Raw genomic sequence first — 18,934 nt, 5'->3', positions numbered from 1 at the left:
CATAGTAATGGCAGTCAACTTGGATGGCTTTAAAAGGGGACTGGAAACATGCGTGGAGAGTAACGAATATTAACATGATGGCTCCAGTGTCGGAGGAAGTATACCAGCTGCATGAAGTGTCATCCTGAATCTATACTTTACTTCCTTTGCCTCTAACACCACACTTTATAATTTCCCGCCCCTAAATTCATATGTTTGTTTGTGTGTGTCTGTATAAACACAAAAACACACACAAATCCAAAAATGTGTACACTGTCATTTGTGAATAATGCACATATTATTTATTTTGCTGCATATAATTTAGTGAAATCCTATCTAATGATTCAGTTGTTAAGCAAGTTAACAAGTTTTAAATGAAATGAAAATGACTGAATAGGATGACTGAATAAGATAGACAAGAAAACAGAATGCTTTCAGGCATGCATAAATATATATATATATATATATATATATATATATATATATATATATATATATATATGCGCATGCCTGAAGAGAGAGAGAGAGAGAGAGAGAGAGAGACAGTAAACTTTAATTGCAATCCCAGGAAAAAGCTTTTCCACTAATTCAGTGAGAAAAAATATTGAAGCAAAAATTGCTTATCTGGGCTCTTTTGGAGCCGCAATGCAACTCATAATTCTATAGATCATTAGAGTGCTCAGCAGAAGATGGATTTATATTGATTGAGAGAGGAGGTGAGAGAGATGAAGGCTAAAGGGGATTTTCTAAAGACACTGAGTACTCAGTTATACATTAGTGACACGCTCATCATGGGTTACTCTAAGCGAGAGTCTCCGGCTCCAATTTCACACTGTCCAGTTGAAATCGCAGTAGAATAATTTCTGACTTTGCTTTTACATTTTGTGCCTTTCCCTTCATATTGATTTCTACTACTATTAAAGATGTTTCTCAGTAGCAGATGTATGGTGATCTATAAGAAGTCTCTCAAAGTACTTCATAATATACAGGATACACAAGGGCAAATAAATTAAAAGAGGTGTTTAAAGGGCAGTTTCTCATCAGCCGGTTTTATGTGACGGGCATAATGATTCTGCTCCCAACTTACCGCCATGTGGCATGAAGATGTTCCACAGATCACAACGGCTCGGGATGTAATTGGCTGGTTTTCACAGGGCAAGTTATGTCCTTGCACTCTGGCCCCGATCATACCTGGTACGGAGAGACAAAAAATATATAAGAAACCCCATTTTTAAAGACATAAATCTGAGAAGGCTGTCAAACAGTGTTGTCAGAGAAGCCGATTTCTCTACTTCTACTTGGCTAATACATCGCCGCCGCCCCCCCCCCCATAAAAGTATTGATCAATCTAATGGAAGAGAGAACAATCATCATCAATCAGGATTCACAGCTGGAGTGACAGTCACAGATCCACAACTTCAGATGCAGCTACAGAGGGTGTTTGGGCACCCACACAGGGGTCCCCTGAGTTTTAAACAAAATGGCTGGGGGCAAAATGGGGGTGCTAAACACTTTGTTTGCCTGCAGTCTTCTTCCTTCCGATTCTTACTCCCCCACATGATCCATTTTTATACTAGCTGTGCTTATTTAGGGTCTTAAAGTAAAGGGACCCCTGACCATTAGGTCCAGTCGCGGACGACTCTGGGGTTGCGGCGCAAATCTCACTTTACTGGCCAAGGGAGCGGCGTACAGCTTCCGGGTCATGTGGCCAGCATGACTAAGCCACTTTCTGGTGAACCAGAGTAGCGCACAGAAACGCCGTTTACCTTTATCTACCTTTATCTACTTGCACTTTGACGTGCTTTCGAACTGCTAGGTTGGCAGGAGCAGGGACCGAGCAACGGGAGCTCACCCCGTCGCGGGGATTCGAACAGCCAACCTTCTGAAAAACAAGTCCTAGGCTCTGTGGTTTAACCCACAGCGCCACCCGCATCCCATTTATAGTCTTACATCCCACCTAAAAAAGCAAGTAGATGTGGGGAACGACACCAGGTTGGGAGCAATCGCCAAGGACAGAGGAAGAGACTGGCACTTTTCTCCTGCCTGCTGATATCTGCTCAAAATTGCCACCCCTCACCTCCATTTCACAGCCATTCAATACAATCTGAAGGCACAGAGCTATTGTCACTCTGCATTCTGCCCATACCCATTGGCTTTTCTGCAGGTGAATTGGTCAAAGCCACACAAGGAGGTTACAATCCAGTTCATTTTCCTTGCTTTGCACTATTCCCCTTATTACAGACAACACCAAACACTATATCTGTCACAATTAAATTCTGTCTCTGAAATATGGTGAACGTCGATGAATGAATGACTGACAGTAACTGAAATGAGTCTTTCAGCATTCACCAGTGTTTGTCTCGCAAACAAGGACATACTGTAGTGAGCACTGACATTCAAAAGGTTCATCTGGGATTTCCAACATTCATGTGAATGCCAACCGTCATTGTCTCCCCCTGCCCTGTTAACAAAATAAATAAATAAATAAATAAATAAATAAATAAATAATAATAATGCAACTCTGGTATCCCTTATTATAACCCTTTCTTAAACAATGAATTTCTATAGTAGAATACGTCATTAAAGAAGAACAAATCTGCATATTATCCTCCCATAAGCAACATTATGGAGAATAGTCTTCCCTATGTCTGTTATCATGGACTACAATAGCCAGACTGTTTTAGTCATGTAAATGTTCTTAACAAAATCAGAAATTATGCCAGGCCATGTTTGATAAAGGTGGCAAAACACAATGGTCTGTTGTGATATGTGGACATACAATCTTAAACTGAAAGTTCTCTCTTTGATTAAGTGCCCGCTTGCACTCTGTACAACAGCTCTTGTTGTTATCTGATTTTACAGATAAAATTGTAGACATGGGGGGCAAAGGGGCATATCAAAACACTAATGCCTAGAGCAGAGCCTTCCAAGCTGTGTGTCACGACACAATAGTGCGTCGGCTGCAGTGTGTAGGTGTGTTGCATGAATGTTCCCCATGGTCCTTCCAGGGCTGGAAAGGGGTTAGTTTACCCTCTGGTTTGCTAGTAAAACTGAATTACTGTGTTGCAAAATGATGTAAGTATAAAAAGTGTGCCATCAACATGAAAAGTTTGGAAAGCTCTGGTCTAGAGCAAAAGTGGCCACATAATCCAAAATTTGAATTATCCTTTATAACATCGTATTTTACATTGCAATCTCTCTTAAGAAATTAAACAAATTATTTATTGTGAGTACAGGGGCCTCCAAAATATTTTGATCACCACTACTGTCTCGTTGATGTCTGTGCATCAACGTGAATCACTCCCAGTAGGTATGGTGAAAGATACCCTCTTCATAACTGGAGGATCATGCAAGGGATGTATCATATGCACATGAGATTTATTCCTTTGTGAAGAACAGAAACAATTAGAACTTCCTGCTAATGGTTCAGCTTTCTTTATTTTACCGTGAGCCCAAGCAAATATTCCACGTTGTGTTAAGGGTATTGCATAGAGAATATCTACAAGGAATTTCCTGTACAAATATGTGCTATATTTAGAAGTGTACAAGGATGTTTAAAACCCTTTATGTATTTCAAAATGTGTATGTCACGTTAAGCAAGGTTAATCTCAACTTGAAGAAATGTGTATTCATCACATTGTTATTAATGAGTCACATGGCAAAATATATAGTAACCGCATAGAAAATGTGCATTGAGTAGAATGAATGCTGCCTTCATAGTCCTTGAACTTTAGTCAAGAAGTCTTCATAAGTTTGTAGCAGCATTTGTACACTCTGGTGTTTGCCACAGAGCTGAAATCCTGAGAAAACCCACCTCTTTCGCCAGATCTTTGACACCTGAGATAGATGTTTTTAGGGGCCCCCCTTATTCCTGTGACTGTAATTTGTTTAAACTGTTTTTAACCACCAAATTTTGTATACCTGGCTCATCACAAATCCACACACGTTGAGAAGTGAATGAAAACCTAACATTTATGAGGGCAAACAGAATTTTCACAGATTCCAGATGCAAGTTCCTCAGTCCTCCACATGCTGCACCAGACTGGACTGGTAGAATGCCTTCTTACTCAGTTTTGGTTTCCTTTCAAAAGAAATTGTGGGATGGATTGTCCAAAGGCAAAACGACAGCAAGGAAAATTAAACTCGTTTTCCAGGTGGGGTTTACCCACAACTAAGCATGTACAGAATTCAGCTCAAGACTGCCTTACACCTGGGCTTGTGAGAAACATGCCAACGAGACCCAGCTGCATCCTGTCTCATTTGGTTCCAGCTTCCCAGCCATTCTAAAAATGGAAGAAGCTGGCAGTAGGCTGGCAAAGGATTGCTTCAGCTCTATATTCCTTCCTGCTCTGCATTTCTAATCATCTGCCTACCTTATACTGCTTGTCCGGATTTTTTGAAACCTTTTTTGAACAGCAATAAAATATGTTGGGCACTCTGAGAACTTTTCCTCTTGGGTTTATTCCTTTGGGAAAAGGCCATTGCTCAGAGGGAGAGTATCTGCTTTAGTCCCAGCTAGATGGGCAGGAGTAAAAATAATAAAGGTTTTTTTTTTATTCATCTCCAGGTAGGGCTGGGACAGACTGCTGTCTGAAACCCTGGAGTGCTATTGACAGTCACTATAGACAGACAGTCACTATAGACATGTGTGGCGCTGTGGTCTAAACATCAGCCTCTTGGGCTTGCCTATTGGAAGGTTGTCGGTTCGAATCCATGCAACAGAGTGAGCTTCTGCTGCTCTGTCCCAGGTCCTGCCAACATAGCAGTTTGAAAGCACACCAGCACAAGTAGATAAATAGGTACCGTTCTGGCTTCCGTCACAACCTGGAAAGCTCTCTACGGACAAACACCGGCTCCATCAGCCTGAAAAGTGAGGTGAGCACCGCAACCCCATAGTCTCCTTTGACTAGACTTAACCGTCCAGGGGTCCTTTACCTTTACCTTACCTTATAGACAGTAATGAACTGGATGGATCAATGGTCTGACTTAGTATAAGGCAACTTCCTTCCTATGTTCCTCTCTATTCAATGCCTTTCCTCTCCTTTTTTGGTTCCCTAATTTTGTTAGGAGTGCAGCATGGTGGGAGGGAAGGTTTAACCCTTTCTGTTCCTGCCACACACACACACAAACGTGTATCCTGGAAGAGATGCTCACATTGGCAACAGTGTAAGCTTCCCTTCAAGGGTTCAAAGTAGGGAGATACAATATTTTTTGGTGGGGAGGCATGATGGAAGGAAAGAATGAAGCCTTCCCTCTTCATGTACTGTTGTGGTGACAATAGTCACCCCATCCCACCCCTATTCTTGTTTCCCCCTCCCCCCAAAAAATCAAACACTAATTTCACTGCTATTTACATGTCCCATGTCATGTCAAGTTTGGTCCTCATGCCATTTCCCCTGCATTTTGCAGGTGCAGGAACCTAGGAAGCAGCTTTAAGAGTAGGTCAGAGCATTAGTCCATCTGGCTCAGAACTGTCCACCTTGACAGGCAGTGGCCTCTCTGAGGGTTAACCAAATGTCAAAATTAACACGTGAAAAGGAAAACAGCTGGGAAGATTTTTAGTAGCCCTAAACTCTGGCATGGCATCTTCCGTCTCTAAAATAAACACACGTACACACACATGCCTTCCATACCAAAACAGGCAGAGTTTGAAAAGGGAATCACATCGGATTACTAATGAAATGCACATTAAAATATTTAATGTGTCTATTATGGAGAGAGTATCAAATCTCTTGAGTCTACTGTGGGCAAATATTTTCATCCCATGGGGCTTAGCATTCAAAACCTAAGTTCATATCTGGCATTTAAAATCAAGTGGCCTCATATGCTCCGGCCTCTTCCACTGTGGTTTCTCTGTATATCCCTGAGTTTGCATTCAGATCAACTTCACATAAACTTGCAGTAGTGCAAAACAAATACCCTGCCCTTTGCTGAGGCCATGCTTGGCTGGGGTTGCCAAGAACACAGCCTCTTATTAATCCTTCTAACTGATATTAGTTTGTTAAAAGTAGTACACTCTGTTTTTGGAATGTATGTTTGGGAGAGCTTTGGTACAGTTGTTCTCTTGTGGTTACGTCCCAGCTATCAAAATGTGAAACTGGTTTTTACTTGGGAATTTCTTATACTTCTTGAAGAGAGGGGCAGCTCCATTCTGAATTTCTGAAGGAAATATCTCCCCCCCCACACACACACATATTCAGCTGGAAAAGTGTGTGTTGTACAAGTTGCCTTCCCTCCCTTCCACACACTGGAGTGATCTACATTGTGAGCCACACCTGTAGGTCGGGCAGGTGTGCAAAATGGGAAGGTCTGCTCCAAACCACAGAACATAACAGAATCCTCTGTAATGCTTAGCGTACCCAATGTCTAACTCTCCTCACCTTCCACGTATAAACTTCCATGCTACCACTCATGAAGCAAGGCCTGTAAGTTGTGCAGACATTAGGTTAAACTAGTAGGTGGCAAACTGGTAAAAGGAGCTGTGTTTCCACACTTGACACATAAAGCATGTCAAAGAGCAAAGGCTGACAAAGCAAAGGACAAGTCAACATATAAGGATTTTTATCTTGTTTTAAATTCCGCTATTTCGTTCAGCCTTCAAGATCATAACCAGGAGGTTTGCAGCCTTGCCTTTTCCCAAATCTAAAGGCTGCCAATGTATTTCAAGCTAACAGAAGATGGAAATTGTTGGGATGCACCCAGCAAGATCACACGATCAGAGACTTGTAGGACAGCAATTGCTCTCAAAAACTATTTAATCCAGTCTCCTACATGCAGCCAGGATTCTCTATTCCCCCACATCCCGAACAGATTAGCCGCGTTGTCCAGGGTAACATACCAGAACAGTTTTATACATACTGTCATATTCCTCATAATAGCTCCCTTTAAAGGCTCCCGTGCTATAAGACTTCCTTACTTGATTATACCTACCTAGCAACCAATACTGAAAATGCATATGGAATGTAGCCTTTGCAGCACAAGTCTCTGCTTTTAATATGGAAGTGGAACAGAGAAAAAACAGCTACCCTTTTAGAGAATACCTATTCCTCCAGCATGTGCATCAATGAGAGACGCGCCTACTGCAGTCCCCTTAGCAAGGCCAAGGGCTTCAGCAGCCTCTGACGTCAGACCATTTCCAACTGGAGCTCCTGGAGAGAGAACTTCATTTCCTAAGGAAATAAAAGGAGAAAAACAAAATAAAATTCACTAGTCTCATTGTGACGGCCACCAACCTGGATGGCTACTAGTCACGATATAGCTATGCATTATGTCCGGTATATGAAGCAATGTGTCTCTGGCAGGACTGAGCAATAACTGGTTTTCAACATCGCGATATATCACCAGCTAAACATCATGATATATTGATATATAACGGTATCAGAAATAAGGAAGGAACTACACAGAAATGAATGGGACAATGTCCTGGAAACTGCTGCTACTTAAGGGTGGGGAGGAGAAGAAAGAGAAGTCTGCTCCACTCTCACAACAGCAACACCATTTGCTAGGAACAGGAGCGAAGAGTGCTCTTGTCCTCTAATCCTCATTTCCCACAGGCGTCTGGTTGGGATTTTTAGAAGAGAACTCCATGCCCCCTCTGCCCCCCTGAGCGAGAAACAAGTTTACCAAAGGAAAAAGCTGTCTGAAACTTTTCCTTCCTTTTTATCCTAAAGACTAGTTCCGGAATTTGCTAATATTTGGTTTAAAGAAAGTTATGTGGTACCAATGACCCACCACCTTTCCAGGCAGTTGTCACGGCAACCGGCTATTTACCAGACGTAACACGAGGCAGTTAACAATACATCTTTAGTCAACCTGAGTAACTTAATCGCAAGGTCCAAAGTCATACTAATATTGAATGGAACTGGAAGTTTTAGTGCTCGTTGGCCCTTAAAAAAAAAATAACAAAGGGAAAACCGAGCAAGGCAGTACAGCTGACTCAGCTATGACACATTCAGTCATTCAAAAGCTGCTTTTAACCTGTCATGCAGAACCAGTTGTGTTTTATGTGAAACTGCAATTTGCCACATTTCAAAGATGGAGAGGAGGTGGAAAATACAAAAAGGGGATGAAGAGGAAAGGACTCCTCTTTCTTAACTAATGTGACATGTGTGCGGGGGGCTTTAAAGAATTAAATGCATTCTAGTGTAACCACCATTGAATTTTGGCAACTAAACTGACTGGAAATGTATGTTGCATACTATGCCAAAGTCGTATTTTTGTGCTAGGTTCCTACTAAGTTAGGACTATTTGTCAACCCAGTAAACTCTCAGGCTAAAGCTAAGGGAAGATTTTGAATACCCAGGGAATCCTGTAATTGGAAAGTTAGGGACAATGCACACACTTTCAGGCCAAAGAGTCTATGCAAACGGAGGGTTAAAAGGGTGTGTACATTCCACCCTCCTTAAACATGAGCAGCCACATGGGATGCAGGCAGTATGTGTGCATACTATTATATATGCAAATATCCCAAAATGGGTTAAATGCAGTTTCACTATAGAACCTTGTGAAGAGGGTTCGAAACAAGTTATAAGCCTGAGGAACTTGTCGGCGGAGCGAGGGGACGTTGTGAAGTAACGCACCCCGTACCTGCAAAAAAAAACAAGGAAACAAGCCAAGACTTTACCATGTTTTTCTGAATGCTGCTTTGAATTGAACTCTATACTTTTATATATGTGCATGCCTGATGGACATAATCTTTACTGTTAATTGAGCATGCTCTAAAATAATTGTGTACCAATAACATTCATGTTACAAGTGGCCTTCTAAGTGTCTTAAGGGAATGTGCATCCCAGCCACAAGTAGCTTTAGTGCATTCTAGGGTTTAAGAAAGTAAATAGGAAGATGCTGTTATATGTTACTTAAATTCAGCTCACCTCAATGCCCAGGAAAGGTAATAAGAAACTGGTGTAACGCTTCTACTGCAGAATGATTATTCCTGCTACACTTAAAAGACATTTAGCTAAATCCTGCAAAAGTATTTGTGGGACATAATATACAATGGATTGTGCATAATGCTTAGAGGCAGCATGTACACTGAAACAATTCATCTTTGACAGTTACTAAAAATGAGAACTGGTATGTATTTTGAAAAAGTGCCCTTGCACTTCATTCTAAACAGGAAGGGAAAGTTTAAATAGGCATAATTTTAGCTTCAGAACACCACTCATTGTTACAATCCTACGGAGCAGATCATAAGATCATAACCATGCTTGCAAGGGGAAAATATAATAATAAATGTGTTCTGAAACAGTAGTTGAGCAACAACCTACACAGATGGGAGATACCATAGGATGCGTCTTAGAAAGATGGCAATGGCACTATTGTGCCATCATGAAATTCACATGGGGGCAAAATTACAGGAAGCCAAACCAACGCCAGCATTTTTAGAGCATTGCTTGCAATGTTCATCCTATAAGAGCCCAAATAAAACATACTTGAAAGGAACACTCACTTGAGAGCCACAATTTTTTTCATAAAGGCACTTTGTTTTATGAATCCCCCCTCCGACTGCTAAGGACTCTTTCACATCCAAATCTGTTGTTTCCATTAAAATATAGCCAGGAGCGGGAGTCCACCATGCAGAAATACAGGATCACAAACAGGAAACCAAACTTCTCTCTCCACTATTCTTTCAAAGCACAGCTGGTTAGGGAGGGACTACGTTCAAATGAGCCAATATCGTATAAACCCTTCACTTCTTATTTTTTCTCTTTTGGGTGGAAGGAGAAAGGAGCATGAGAGAATACAAGACTCAGATTAGATTTCTCCCTCAGCAATAGGTGACAAGGCCCAGGGATTATTTAGAAGAGGTATTTCCCCCCCCCCCCAAAAAAAATGTTTGTTTTTGAGACTTGCGGAGATTTGTTTCGAATTCCAAGTGAAGCCTGAAAGTATATAGTTTCATCACAGATTTAGTGGGAATATATTCATAAAGGAGCCTTTGTGTTACCTTTTAAAATATAAGGTACTGACAACCCCAGAAATAGCTATATCATATCTACAACATTTTCTACTTTGGGGAAAATGCGCATTGCCTTGGGAGTGGTGGGGAAAGGAACAGGCAATGCATAAAGCCTTGCTATTCAGTGAAAAATCATTATTTGGTCCCTTAAGTAGCCCCTTAAGTATGAGAATGAGGACGAAAATTTATCAGGCCATTTAAAAAACAGATTGCAGCCTTCAGCACCTCAAAGATCTATAGTTCATGAAAATTTAACAGATGTTGCTTCCCCACTAGCCATTTTCTCTGGAATTGGCAATCTTGTCTGCTTACTCTTTATGAAGAATCCAGACAACAACAATGTAAAATTGTTGCAGTCTATGTTTTCTGTAGCGTCCTTATCTGTCCCCCCACCTTGATTTGCAGCAAATCTTGTGCGGATTGTGTTCCAAAGTCAGAGCTTAAGGGGAAAATCATGTACTGTACAGTTAGCATTACCTTTAATCATCCATAACATACATTCTCCTTCCAAATTACTCTCCCTCCCCTGTCTGCTGTGAGATGCCACTGCTTGTTTGCCTGCGCCTCTGCCTAGTCCACCCTTGGTCCCTGTGCCTCCCGAAAGCCAGTGAGCAGGAACTGGATGAATCAGTGGAAGTGGGAGAGAGGCTTTCCCACCTTCTCTTCCCACTGATGGAGCTGTGGTAGGCACTGACTGACAAGCGGGGAGACCTTCCCCTTCTCTCTGATGCTTCCCTTCTTCTCCTCCACGGCAAACCTGGAGGGCAGGTGGGAAGAGCTCTCTTCAAGGGGGAGAAATCCAGGAATTATTTATTTTTTTTAAGGGAGGATTAAGGAGGGAGGTAGAGAGAGATGGAGGCAGGCAGGTCCTAGTCACTGAGGCAGAAGGAAAAGGTTGGAATGGATCCTTAAACTGGATGGGGTCCTGGTAGAGGAAAGGGGGAACAAGGCAAACAAAGGAGTTCCTCGCTGCCTTTCCATGTGCTACAGCAGCCTTTCTCAACTTGTGTGTCCCCAGATGTTGTTGAACTACAACTCCCATCACCCCTAGCTAGCAAGGCCAGAGCTCGGGGTGATGGGAGTTGTAGTCCAACAACATCTGGGGACCCACAGGTTGAGAACCGCTGTGCTACAGGGACAGGTGTCCTGCTGTGGAGCACTTTTTGGGTTTTTTTGGTCGACCATGCATAGTTGAATTTGCCTAAGTTAAATCCGCATATGATATGACTCCATTGTACAGTGCTATGCTATCACAGCATCAGCCTGACCAGTGTAGCAATGCAAAGTACACTTGATGCTTTGGGGGGCTCCTGTACTTTTAAATAAAAGTAAACAGTCCTGCCCATTTTATTGCTTTCTGTTTATCATAGCTGGTGGATTACCAATGAGTAAGTTTTTTTTAATTGTCTCACTGTCAGTTCCTGTTCCTGTAGGGAGGTGGTAGACAAGACTTTACTGACTTATTGTACCCAGAGAAGTAATTGTGTAAGCAGATGGATTTCTGCTTGTGCATCAAAACTTTGCCTCCCTTTTGCTTCCCGTGCACCATATCAAATCTGTTCTGGGAGTTCCCCAACCCCACCCTCTGGAGCAAATTTAGGGGTGTGGAGAGAAAGAGGGTGAAATTCTGTTTTGGGGAATGGAAGTTGTTCTGCTCACACAATGACATAATTTAATTAGTGTCAACCTTTCCTTTTCAGGTAATGATGCAAAAGCACAGCAAAGCACATCTCGTGTGGAAGTTAATATTAATATAGGTTATATAATGCCATAACAGTACAGGCTTCATGATCAGAAAACATGAATGCTAGTGTCCGCTTTTTTGTGAAGAATTTCCCCTTTTATGACCCACCTTTTTCTACTACGAAAACACATGGATTTAATCTATAAAGTTCATAGCAATTCAAAACTTAATTTTATACTCTTAACATACAGCTTTAAAAGGAGATTAGACAAAATCACAGAGAATAAGGCTATCAATGGCTACTTGCCACGATGGTTATGTTCTACCTCGACTACCAGTTTCTGGGAATCAGAGGTGGGGAGGGTGCCATTGCACTCGGGTTCAGTTTGCAGGATTCCTGAGGGTGCCTGGTTGGCCACTGTGAGAACAGGATGCCAGACTGGATGTAACTTATTACATTTAATCTGCTAAATATATATATACGTTGTGAGGCGAGTTATGGTTGACAACACAAATCCAAAAACAAAACAAGAACTGAACAAAGCGTCCTGGAATTTATGTACGTGTATGTGTGTGTGTGTGTGTGTGTGTGTGTGTTTGCAATTTAAGCAGCAGCAAGAAATGACCCCCCCCCCCGAATGTATAAAAGGGTGGTTTTCAAACTGGCGTCCTATTATTGCTGGTTTTTCATTTTTCTCATCCTAATTTCCCTGTATTGAACTGTCAGGTTTTTAAAGAGAATTTGCTCTCGTTGGCAACATGCACATTTAGTTGTCTGGGGGGGGAATGGGGGGGGGAGCTTTTCCCTGTCCTTGAAACGCACTATATAAATATTGTATTCAATCCTTAGCTTGCACTTCGTAAATAATTTATGTTAAAAATTTCTCTTCGTGGGGCTCGTCAGCCATTAGGGTGCTCAAATTTCTGTTAAAACATTTATTTACTGCTTATACTCTTTTAGTGTGGGGGTGGGAGGTGGGGGAGGGGATTCTAAAAGGTGCATCTGGTAATAGCTACCAAGGCTGCATTAAAGCAAAAAGAAAATCTCAAAAACTCTAAAGGTTTAGGAGACTCTGCGTATACTCTGCTACAGGAAAAACAATGGATTAGGTTCAGAGCTTGCAAGGTTGTCAGAAAGGAATCCTCGCCCCCTCATTCCTGCTCTAGGCTCTGCCCACCACCTGTATAGAAGCAGGAGAAGTCATTGCCACCACCTGCCACTTCAGGCCAGAGCTGGGTGGGAAAAACAAGAAGCACAGGACTTGTTTTATAGCATTGGGGGAGCAGACTACCAATGGGTCTATGAGATCCATCCAGCAACGGAGGAAGCCACTTGGGAGCCAGGGGCGGGGCAGGGCACACCATGGGACCTCCGGAGTCTGCCTGCCTCCTCCCACTCAGGCGCCCTACAGCTGGGGGGGGGAGCAGGCAGACCGCTTGGGCAGCATGGAGCCTGCGCGCACCCAAGTCACCATGTCTCTCCCAGGAGAGAAGTGTGGCTCAGGGGCACTGCAGGCCCGCAGTTGGTGTCACCCAGCGTTTTGCCACCCCCCTCAGTGGTGGCACTTGGGGCAACCCGCACCCACCGCACCCCCCTTCCTCCGCCGATGGGTCCATCCTAAGTCCTGCCCCGCAACTGCTATCTACAGCCAAGGATGACTTCCTGTCACTTTTGAAAGCAAGCAAGGCTGAGCCATCAAGGTTTGTTCTGCACATCCCACAAAGAATGCAGTAGAAGCTAAACTGGTCTCTTAGGGACACATCACATACAGAAGAGTGACACATGCTGCCAGAGGATATTGGACTACAGAGTGTCAGAGACGAATAGAAAATGTAATTCTTTAATCAAGGAAACAGAATACACACAGAGAAACCTAGGGTACGACTGGCCCCAGTAAAGACAATCTGAGTCTCCCACTTCCTCCTCAGCCTCTTCTAAATCCAGTTATCTTCCTAGCACTCTTAAGCTACGCCAGGGAGGGGCCCTCTGAGCTCTCTGCTTTGTAACATGCAGAACCCTCCGGGTTCTCAGAGACAAGGGTGAAGAAGAGCTAAAGACAGTAGCACTTGCGGGCTCCTGTGAATCTGTCACAGCCTATGCCACCACCTCCTTCTCAGCTGTCTGTTCTACATCTGCAGTGTTCTCTCTCTCTCTCTCTCTCTCTCTCTCTCTCTCTCTCTCTCTCTCTCTCCCTTGTTGCTTGTCCAGCATCCCCACCCCATTCCTCCTCTGATCTGTCTTCCTTGTCCCACCACCACTCCCCCAGCTCAGAGCCTTCCTCTTCTGAGGCTTCCCTATAGGGTTCTCCAGCTGGAAAGCTGGAATCTCCCACCACTCCTCATTGACCAGCCAGTCCCTGACAATCATAGAGGAGGGCCTTTTTTACCTGCAGCTGTAAAAAGTAATTTTTCGACACCTAATGCATCTCTTTTGAAACTTTATGGATTTCATTACTGATATCAAATTATTTCCATTTAGTGCTGCTGCATTAAACTGTTATAGAAACTTGTTCTCTAAGTGGCAGTGTGTGTGGGGGGGGGAGAATCAGGTAATTAACTTTGAGGGATGAGGGGTTTGGGGTTCTTTTTTACACTAATGTTCTCATTAATGGCATGCCTGCTTAGGACAGCCATTAAAAGTCCATTAAGTGAACAAGGAAACTTGAATAATGCTATCCTGGAAAATTTCTAGCAAATGAACATTACGGTCTTTTAATGGAAATCTGCTATAAGAATCTTGCAATTAGCAAGTCTAAAATTCTAATTATACATAGGCTTCAGGAAAGTTCAAAGCAACTTAAATATAATGTAACAAGCTGGTGAAAGGAGTGTGGGACAAGCCAAGAGTTGAGTTTAGCACATTGTTTCAAGCTTGCTGATTCTGTTGATTAGCAACATTGCACATGCAGGGGTATAACAAACTAAAGCAAAATAATGGTGTTTGTATATTCCCTGCTGGTGGTCTAAAGATCTGCCTTGTATCCAATCAAGTGTGCTTAGGCAGCAAAGATACACACACACAAACCTATACACAGACACAAATGGATATATGATAAATGAATGTTGCCAGTAGAAGCAGTACTATGGGGAGTTTAATGTAAATGATATGAAGGCTGGCTCCCCCCCCCCTCGCTATTAAGAGAAAACTAACTATGCAGAAGCCCAAGAGTGAAAGAGTCTTGGTTCTGGAGCAGCCCTCCTAAGGAAAACATCAGAATGCCAGAATGCTCCCCCTTTCACCTGTTGCTAGATTAGGAGAGGGGCATTTTGATGGCAATCAAGAAGTGCCAGGAAGTCTCTCTCACCCAACATCTGCCCACATTTCCCCAGGGAAACCTAAACCACCTACTTTTGGAAATTAGTGTTGTCCATAATTAAGGACAAATTGTCATGGTGCACCCAAAATTGCTCACTTTTAAAGCAGTCCTCTGATATATATAGTATTGCCAAAACATATAATGGGAAACCATGCATGCAAACACAGAGCAGTGAGAATGAGGCTCAAGTGCTTCCCCTTCCCTTGCTTTACATACATTGAAAGTTCTGTTTTTAAGTAGTCACAGTTCTTGTTATTTCAGGCCTAAGGGAACTGTGGCTTGTTAAAACAAACCAAGATGAAGGTTTGGTTAAATTTCAAAGTCCTTTCCTCGTGCAACAGAGGGAGAACTGCACAAATGCACGGCTTACCACAGCATGCTCTCCTAACAGGAAACCACTGTTTCCCACTGTGTCTAAACTGGGCTATTACCTAATTAGATGAAGTCTTTTTTAAAAAAATGTTAAAAAGTAGGTAATATACGTTTACCTATTTTTGCATAGTTATTTGCCACCAAATCTTCCAGTCCAACCAGCTTCCAAAAACTATCATCCCAGCCTTTCTCCGAAGAGTATGTCCATTTACATACCAAAGTGCACAGAGATCTGTGGAGGAAAAGAAACTCACGTTACATTTCATTATCAACTCTACCTCCCTATCTACTCAGGCAAAACTCTTACAGGACCCAAAAACATCAACACTCCTTTAACATTCAGTAGCAGTTTAGATCAAAACTCTAAGGAAGAATTAAGCATTCTTCAATTATACAAACAAAAACAACTATAAATACTGGATCCCCTCTTAAACACTTTCAGCTGTTTGAGAAGTCTGTCTTTAACTTGACGATTCCCAGTATATTGATGGGATTCCAGCAGTCAATATATAGCCACTTACAAGTTTTCTATGCAAAACAGGAGAGCAAGAACATAAATTAATACAGAAAGCCATAAAAAGAGATTCTTAATGTTTCACTTTTCAGATCTGATCCCACCTTTTCAAGTTTTTTCTTCAGTCATGAGAACAAAGGGTTTGGGTAAAGAATCTTGATCACCATCCCTGAGATCACTAACCTTTTAAAAACAAACAGTCACTGCTTAGAGAGTTGGCAAGTTTGACATTCCAACATTGCAGCAACTACTCACAACCAAAGGGACACGGTCAGGCTAGATTTACCACAGGCCCAAAATCTAAAGCTGACACTATCTCTTCCTGCAATTGCAGCCACCATGTAATATGGGAAAGATACAGCCCACATGAAACCTATTTTGTAATGTGCTTTATGAATTATATATAGATATATAATTCTTTAGATACATTTCTACAGGAAATACATCTTTTACAGCAGTGGAGTCACTTGACTCATGGACACACCAAAAATGAAGACAACCAAAGGCAGGGCTGTGCAAACAACGCCTTAAATTGAGGTCTCTAAGAACATCAGCCTTCATACAGCATATTTTACAAGGCACTGGAATTTGTATTTCCAAGATGCATTAAGTTTGACTACGCACTGTGTTTTGCCGCTCTTAGGAAAACCATGTCTACGGTTTTCTTGTCTGAATGTGGCCGTTTTCCCAAGCTAGGAAACTGCATGTGCTACCTCAGAATGCTGTGTTTAATCTCCTTGCAAGAGAGAAACCCCTATTATTTCAGAAAACTGCAAGCAGAAGACTATAAGCAGCAACATGCAGATCATTGAGTCACAGGTTTAACCTCTGTAGGAGCTTGGGAGTTGCCTCAAAAGGCAGAGGGACGAAGGTAGCAAGTACCTTTCCAAGGAAGGGTGCAGACCTTTGCTGTTCCAGTCAGTCATAATAGAAGCACGAGAATAAAAATCATCGTAAGCACAAAAACATGCTTTTAAAAAAGTAAGAGGAAATCCCTGCGGGTATGGATAAAAATATGGGCAGTATGTGGTAAAAGTTTTAGGAACAAAAGGAACCTTTGGCAGGAGACAGGGCTTTCAACACACAGGATGGCTATATAACAAAAGAAGCCCAGAGCTGCTTCAGCACAGACCTATAGAAGTACCAGTATTCCCTCTACCCCACCCAATGTCGTCCCAGACAGAACATTCAGCACATTTAAACCCTCTGGCAAGCCTTTGTTTTAAATAGAACTGGGCGTTGGTGCTGTGGAAGCCTTGAAAGAGCCACAGGTCATCACGTGGAAGAATGTAAAAAGCAGCAACTATTCCCTACAGCACTACAGTTAATGACAAGCATATTCATTTCAGGAAGAGCCGGCATTACAGTTACAGATACAAGGCATGGATAGATGTCATTTGTGTCTAATGGAGGCACCAGGGGATTGGCTGGAGGAGAAAAGAAGAGGGGATAAGTTTGCTGCAGGCCAGTCAACATCACCAGCTGCATTACAAAGAACACTTGGATACACAGAGCCATCCTTCACAAGCAGATTTATAAATGAGAGACATAAAGCTTCCAGGTATCAGCTGATACTTAACATCAGTTAAGTATCATTACATAAAACTCCAATGGCACTGGTCCGTCCATTATTGCCTTCAGCTTTTTACTCATTGTGGAGCATCAATTTCACATACACACACACACACACACACACACCTGGGTATGAGAGCTAGTACAGAATGGTAAAGGCAGGCTCTAGGAAAAGGGAAACAAATAATACATTGGTCCAAGCTTTCGAAGTAAGGTTTAGCTAGGAAAACCACAGACGCCCAAGGCAATTAGGAGTTTAGGGCCAATCCAAACCCTAAACTCTGCTGCTCAGCAGGAATTAATGGAGCAGCTAGACCACGAACACATCCTTAGCCCTGCCACACATGCTGACTGGTGTGTCTGTTATCACATGACAGTAGCACGGCTGGCTCAGCCCCTCCCTGCCCCTGGAGTACCCCACTTTGGAGCTTTCCACTGGCTGCCACCATGGGGAGGGGTGCCTGCATCTTCATCTGGTATGACTCAAGAAACGGTGGCTGACAGGGTTGGGTGGGGAGACACCTCTGGCCAGTGCACAAAGATGTTGGACTGTACCCTTAGCCAGTAAGGAAGGGGAGAGGGGAGGCAAGCTGGTTAAGACGAGGGTGAGAAGGGAAGCAGCTATCAGCTCTGTTGAGGGACAGCAAATTTCCATTCCTTCCTTCCTGGAACTGTTGCCATTCCAGTTGGTCATTATAAGAATTTTGTAAGGAAGATCACTGGATCAAGTTTGCTCTTTTTTCCTTGCTCCTCCCAATCCCTTTAACCTCTGTGCCATGTATTTCAGATTGTAAACTTCAGAGGCTGTCCGATTCTTGATATTCATATGCCAATCCAGGAGCCTTTCTCAGTTGAAGAGCAGATTTAAAATGAATGAAAAATCTGTGAATGAATGAATGAAATCTGGATCATGTAAATAAATAGGAAACAGCACATAAGTGACAGGACTAAGCAGGAACAGATCCGGTTTCTATACTCCCCCCCCCCCATTTTTAAAAGTCACTTCCCATTTGTTAAACCATAAACCGAAATCTAAGTATTTGTACCTTGAAGCAATTCTCAGATTTCAAGCACATGTATTTAGGATTCGGGACATTAGATTTTAGACAGGGATAGACCTTCTTTGGTGCTGTTCCCTCCAAGGCCTTCCTTTGAAAAACTTGCATAATATTTGAGTAAATGGATGAAGTCAGAACCATATAGCTGAGATGTTGACAATTCGTAACAGTTGATACTTTTTGCTGGTGTTTTGTGGAACAGATTTCAGATTATAAATGTCGATTCCCACCTTCCCCTTTTGCTTTCGGAACCAAATGGTGATCTGGGTATGGGAAAGTTGTTTCCATATGGAAAACAACCTTACTGGTTCAGTCTGTTGTCTATTTCAGTGGTTCCCAATTGGGGGGGTCTGTGTAACTCATCCAGGCAGGCTGTGGCACCATTCACATAACAAAAACCATGGGAAATTGAATTTTCAAAAGTGGCTTGGCTTCTGAAAAACAGGGGGTCTGCAGTTCTTAGCTAATTGAGAACCA

The 18,934-nt window shown here is 42.5% G+C and overlaps 1 protein-coding gene across 1 annotated transcript in view; it reads right to left on the bottom strand.

The window, feature by feature from the left end:
* The window catches only part of FGGY (FGGY carbohydrate kinase domain containing), a 134,069-nt gene that overhangs the window by 68,845 nt on the left and 46,290 nt on the right, over positions 1 to 18,934 (bottom strand). Inside the window, exons 6-8 of the mRNA XM_081915827.1 lie at positions 15,430 to 15,545; positions 7,020 to 7,148; positions 1,067 to 1,170 (exon numbers count right to left, since the gene is read on the bottom strand). Of these exons, the coding sequence (XP_081771953.1) occupies positions 1,067 to 1,170; positions 7,020 to 7,148; positions 15,430 to 15,545 (349 nt within the window). The remainder of the gene's footprint in view (positions 1 to 1,066; positions 1,171 to 7,019; positions 7,149 to 15,429; positions 15,546 to 18,934) is intronic.

Source organism: Podarcis melisellensis (genome assembly GCF_964234715.1).
Source record: "Podarcis melisellensis genome assembly, chromosome: 6".
In the NCBI taxonomy this organism is placed as follows: domain Eukaryota; kingdom Metazoa; phylum Chordata; class Lepidosauria; order Squamata; family Lacertidae; genus Podarcis; species Podarcis melisellensis.
Note: the sequence above shows the minus strand (reverse complement) of the source record. Positions and strands in the feature narration are given on the sequence as shown.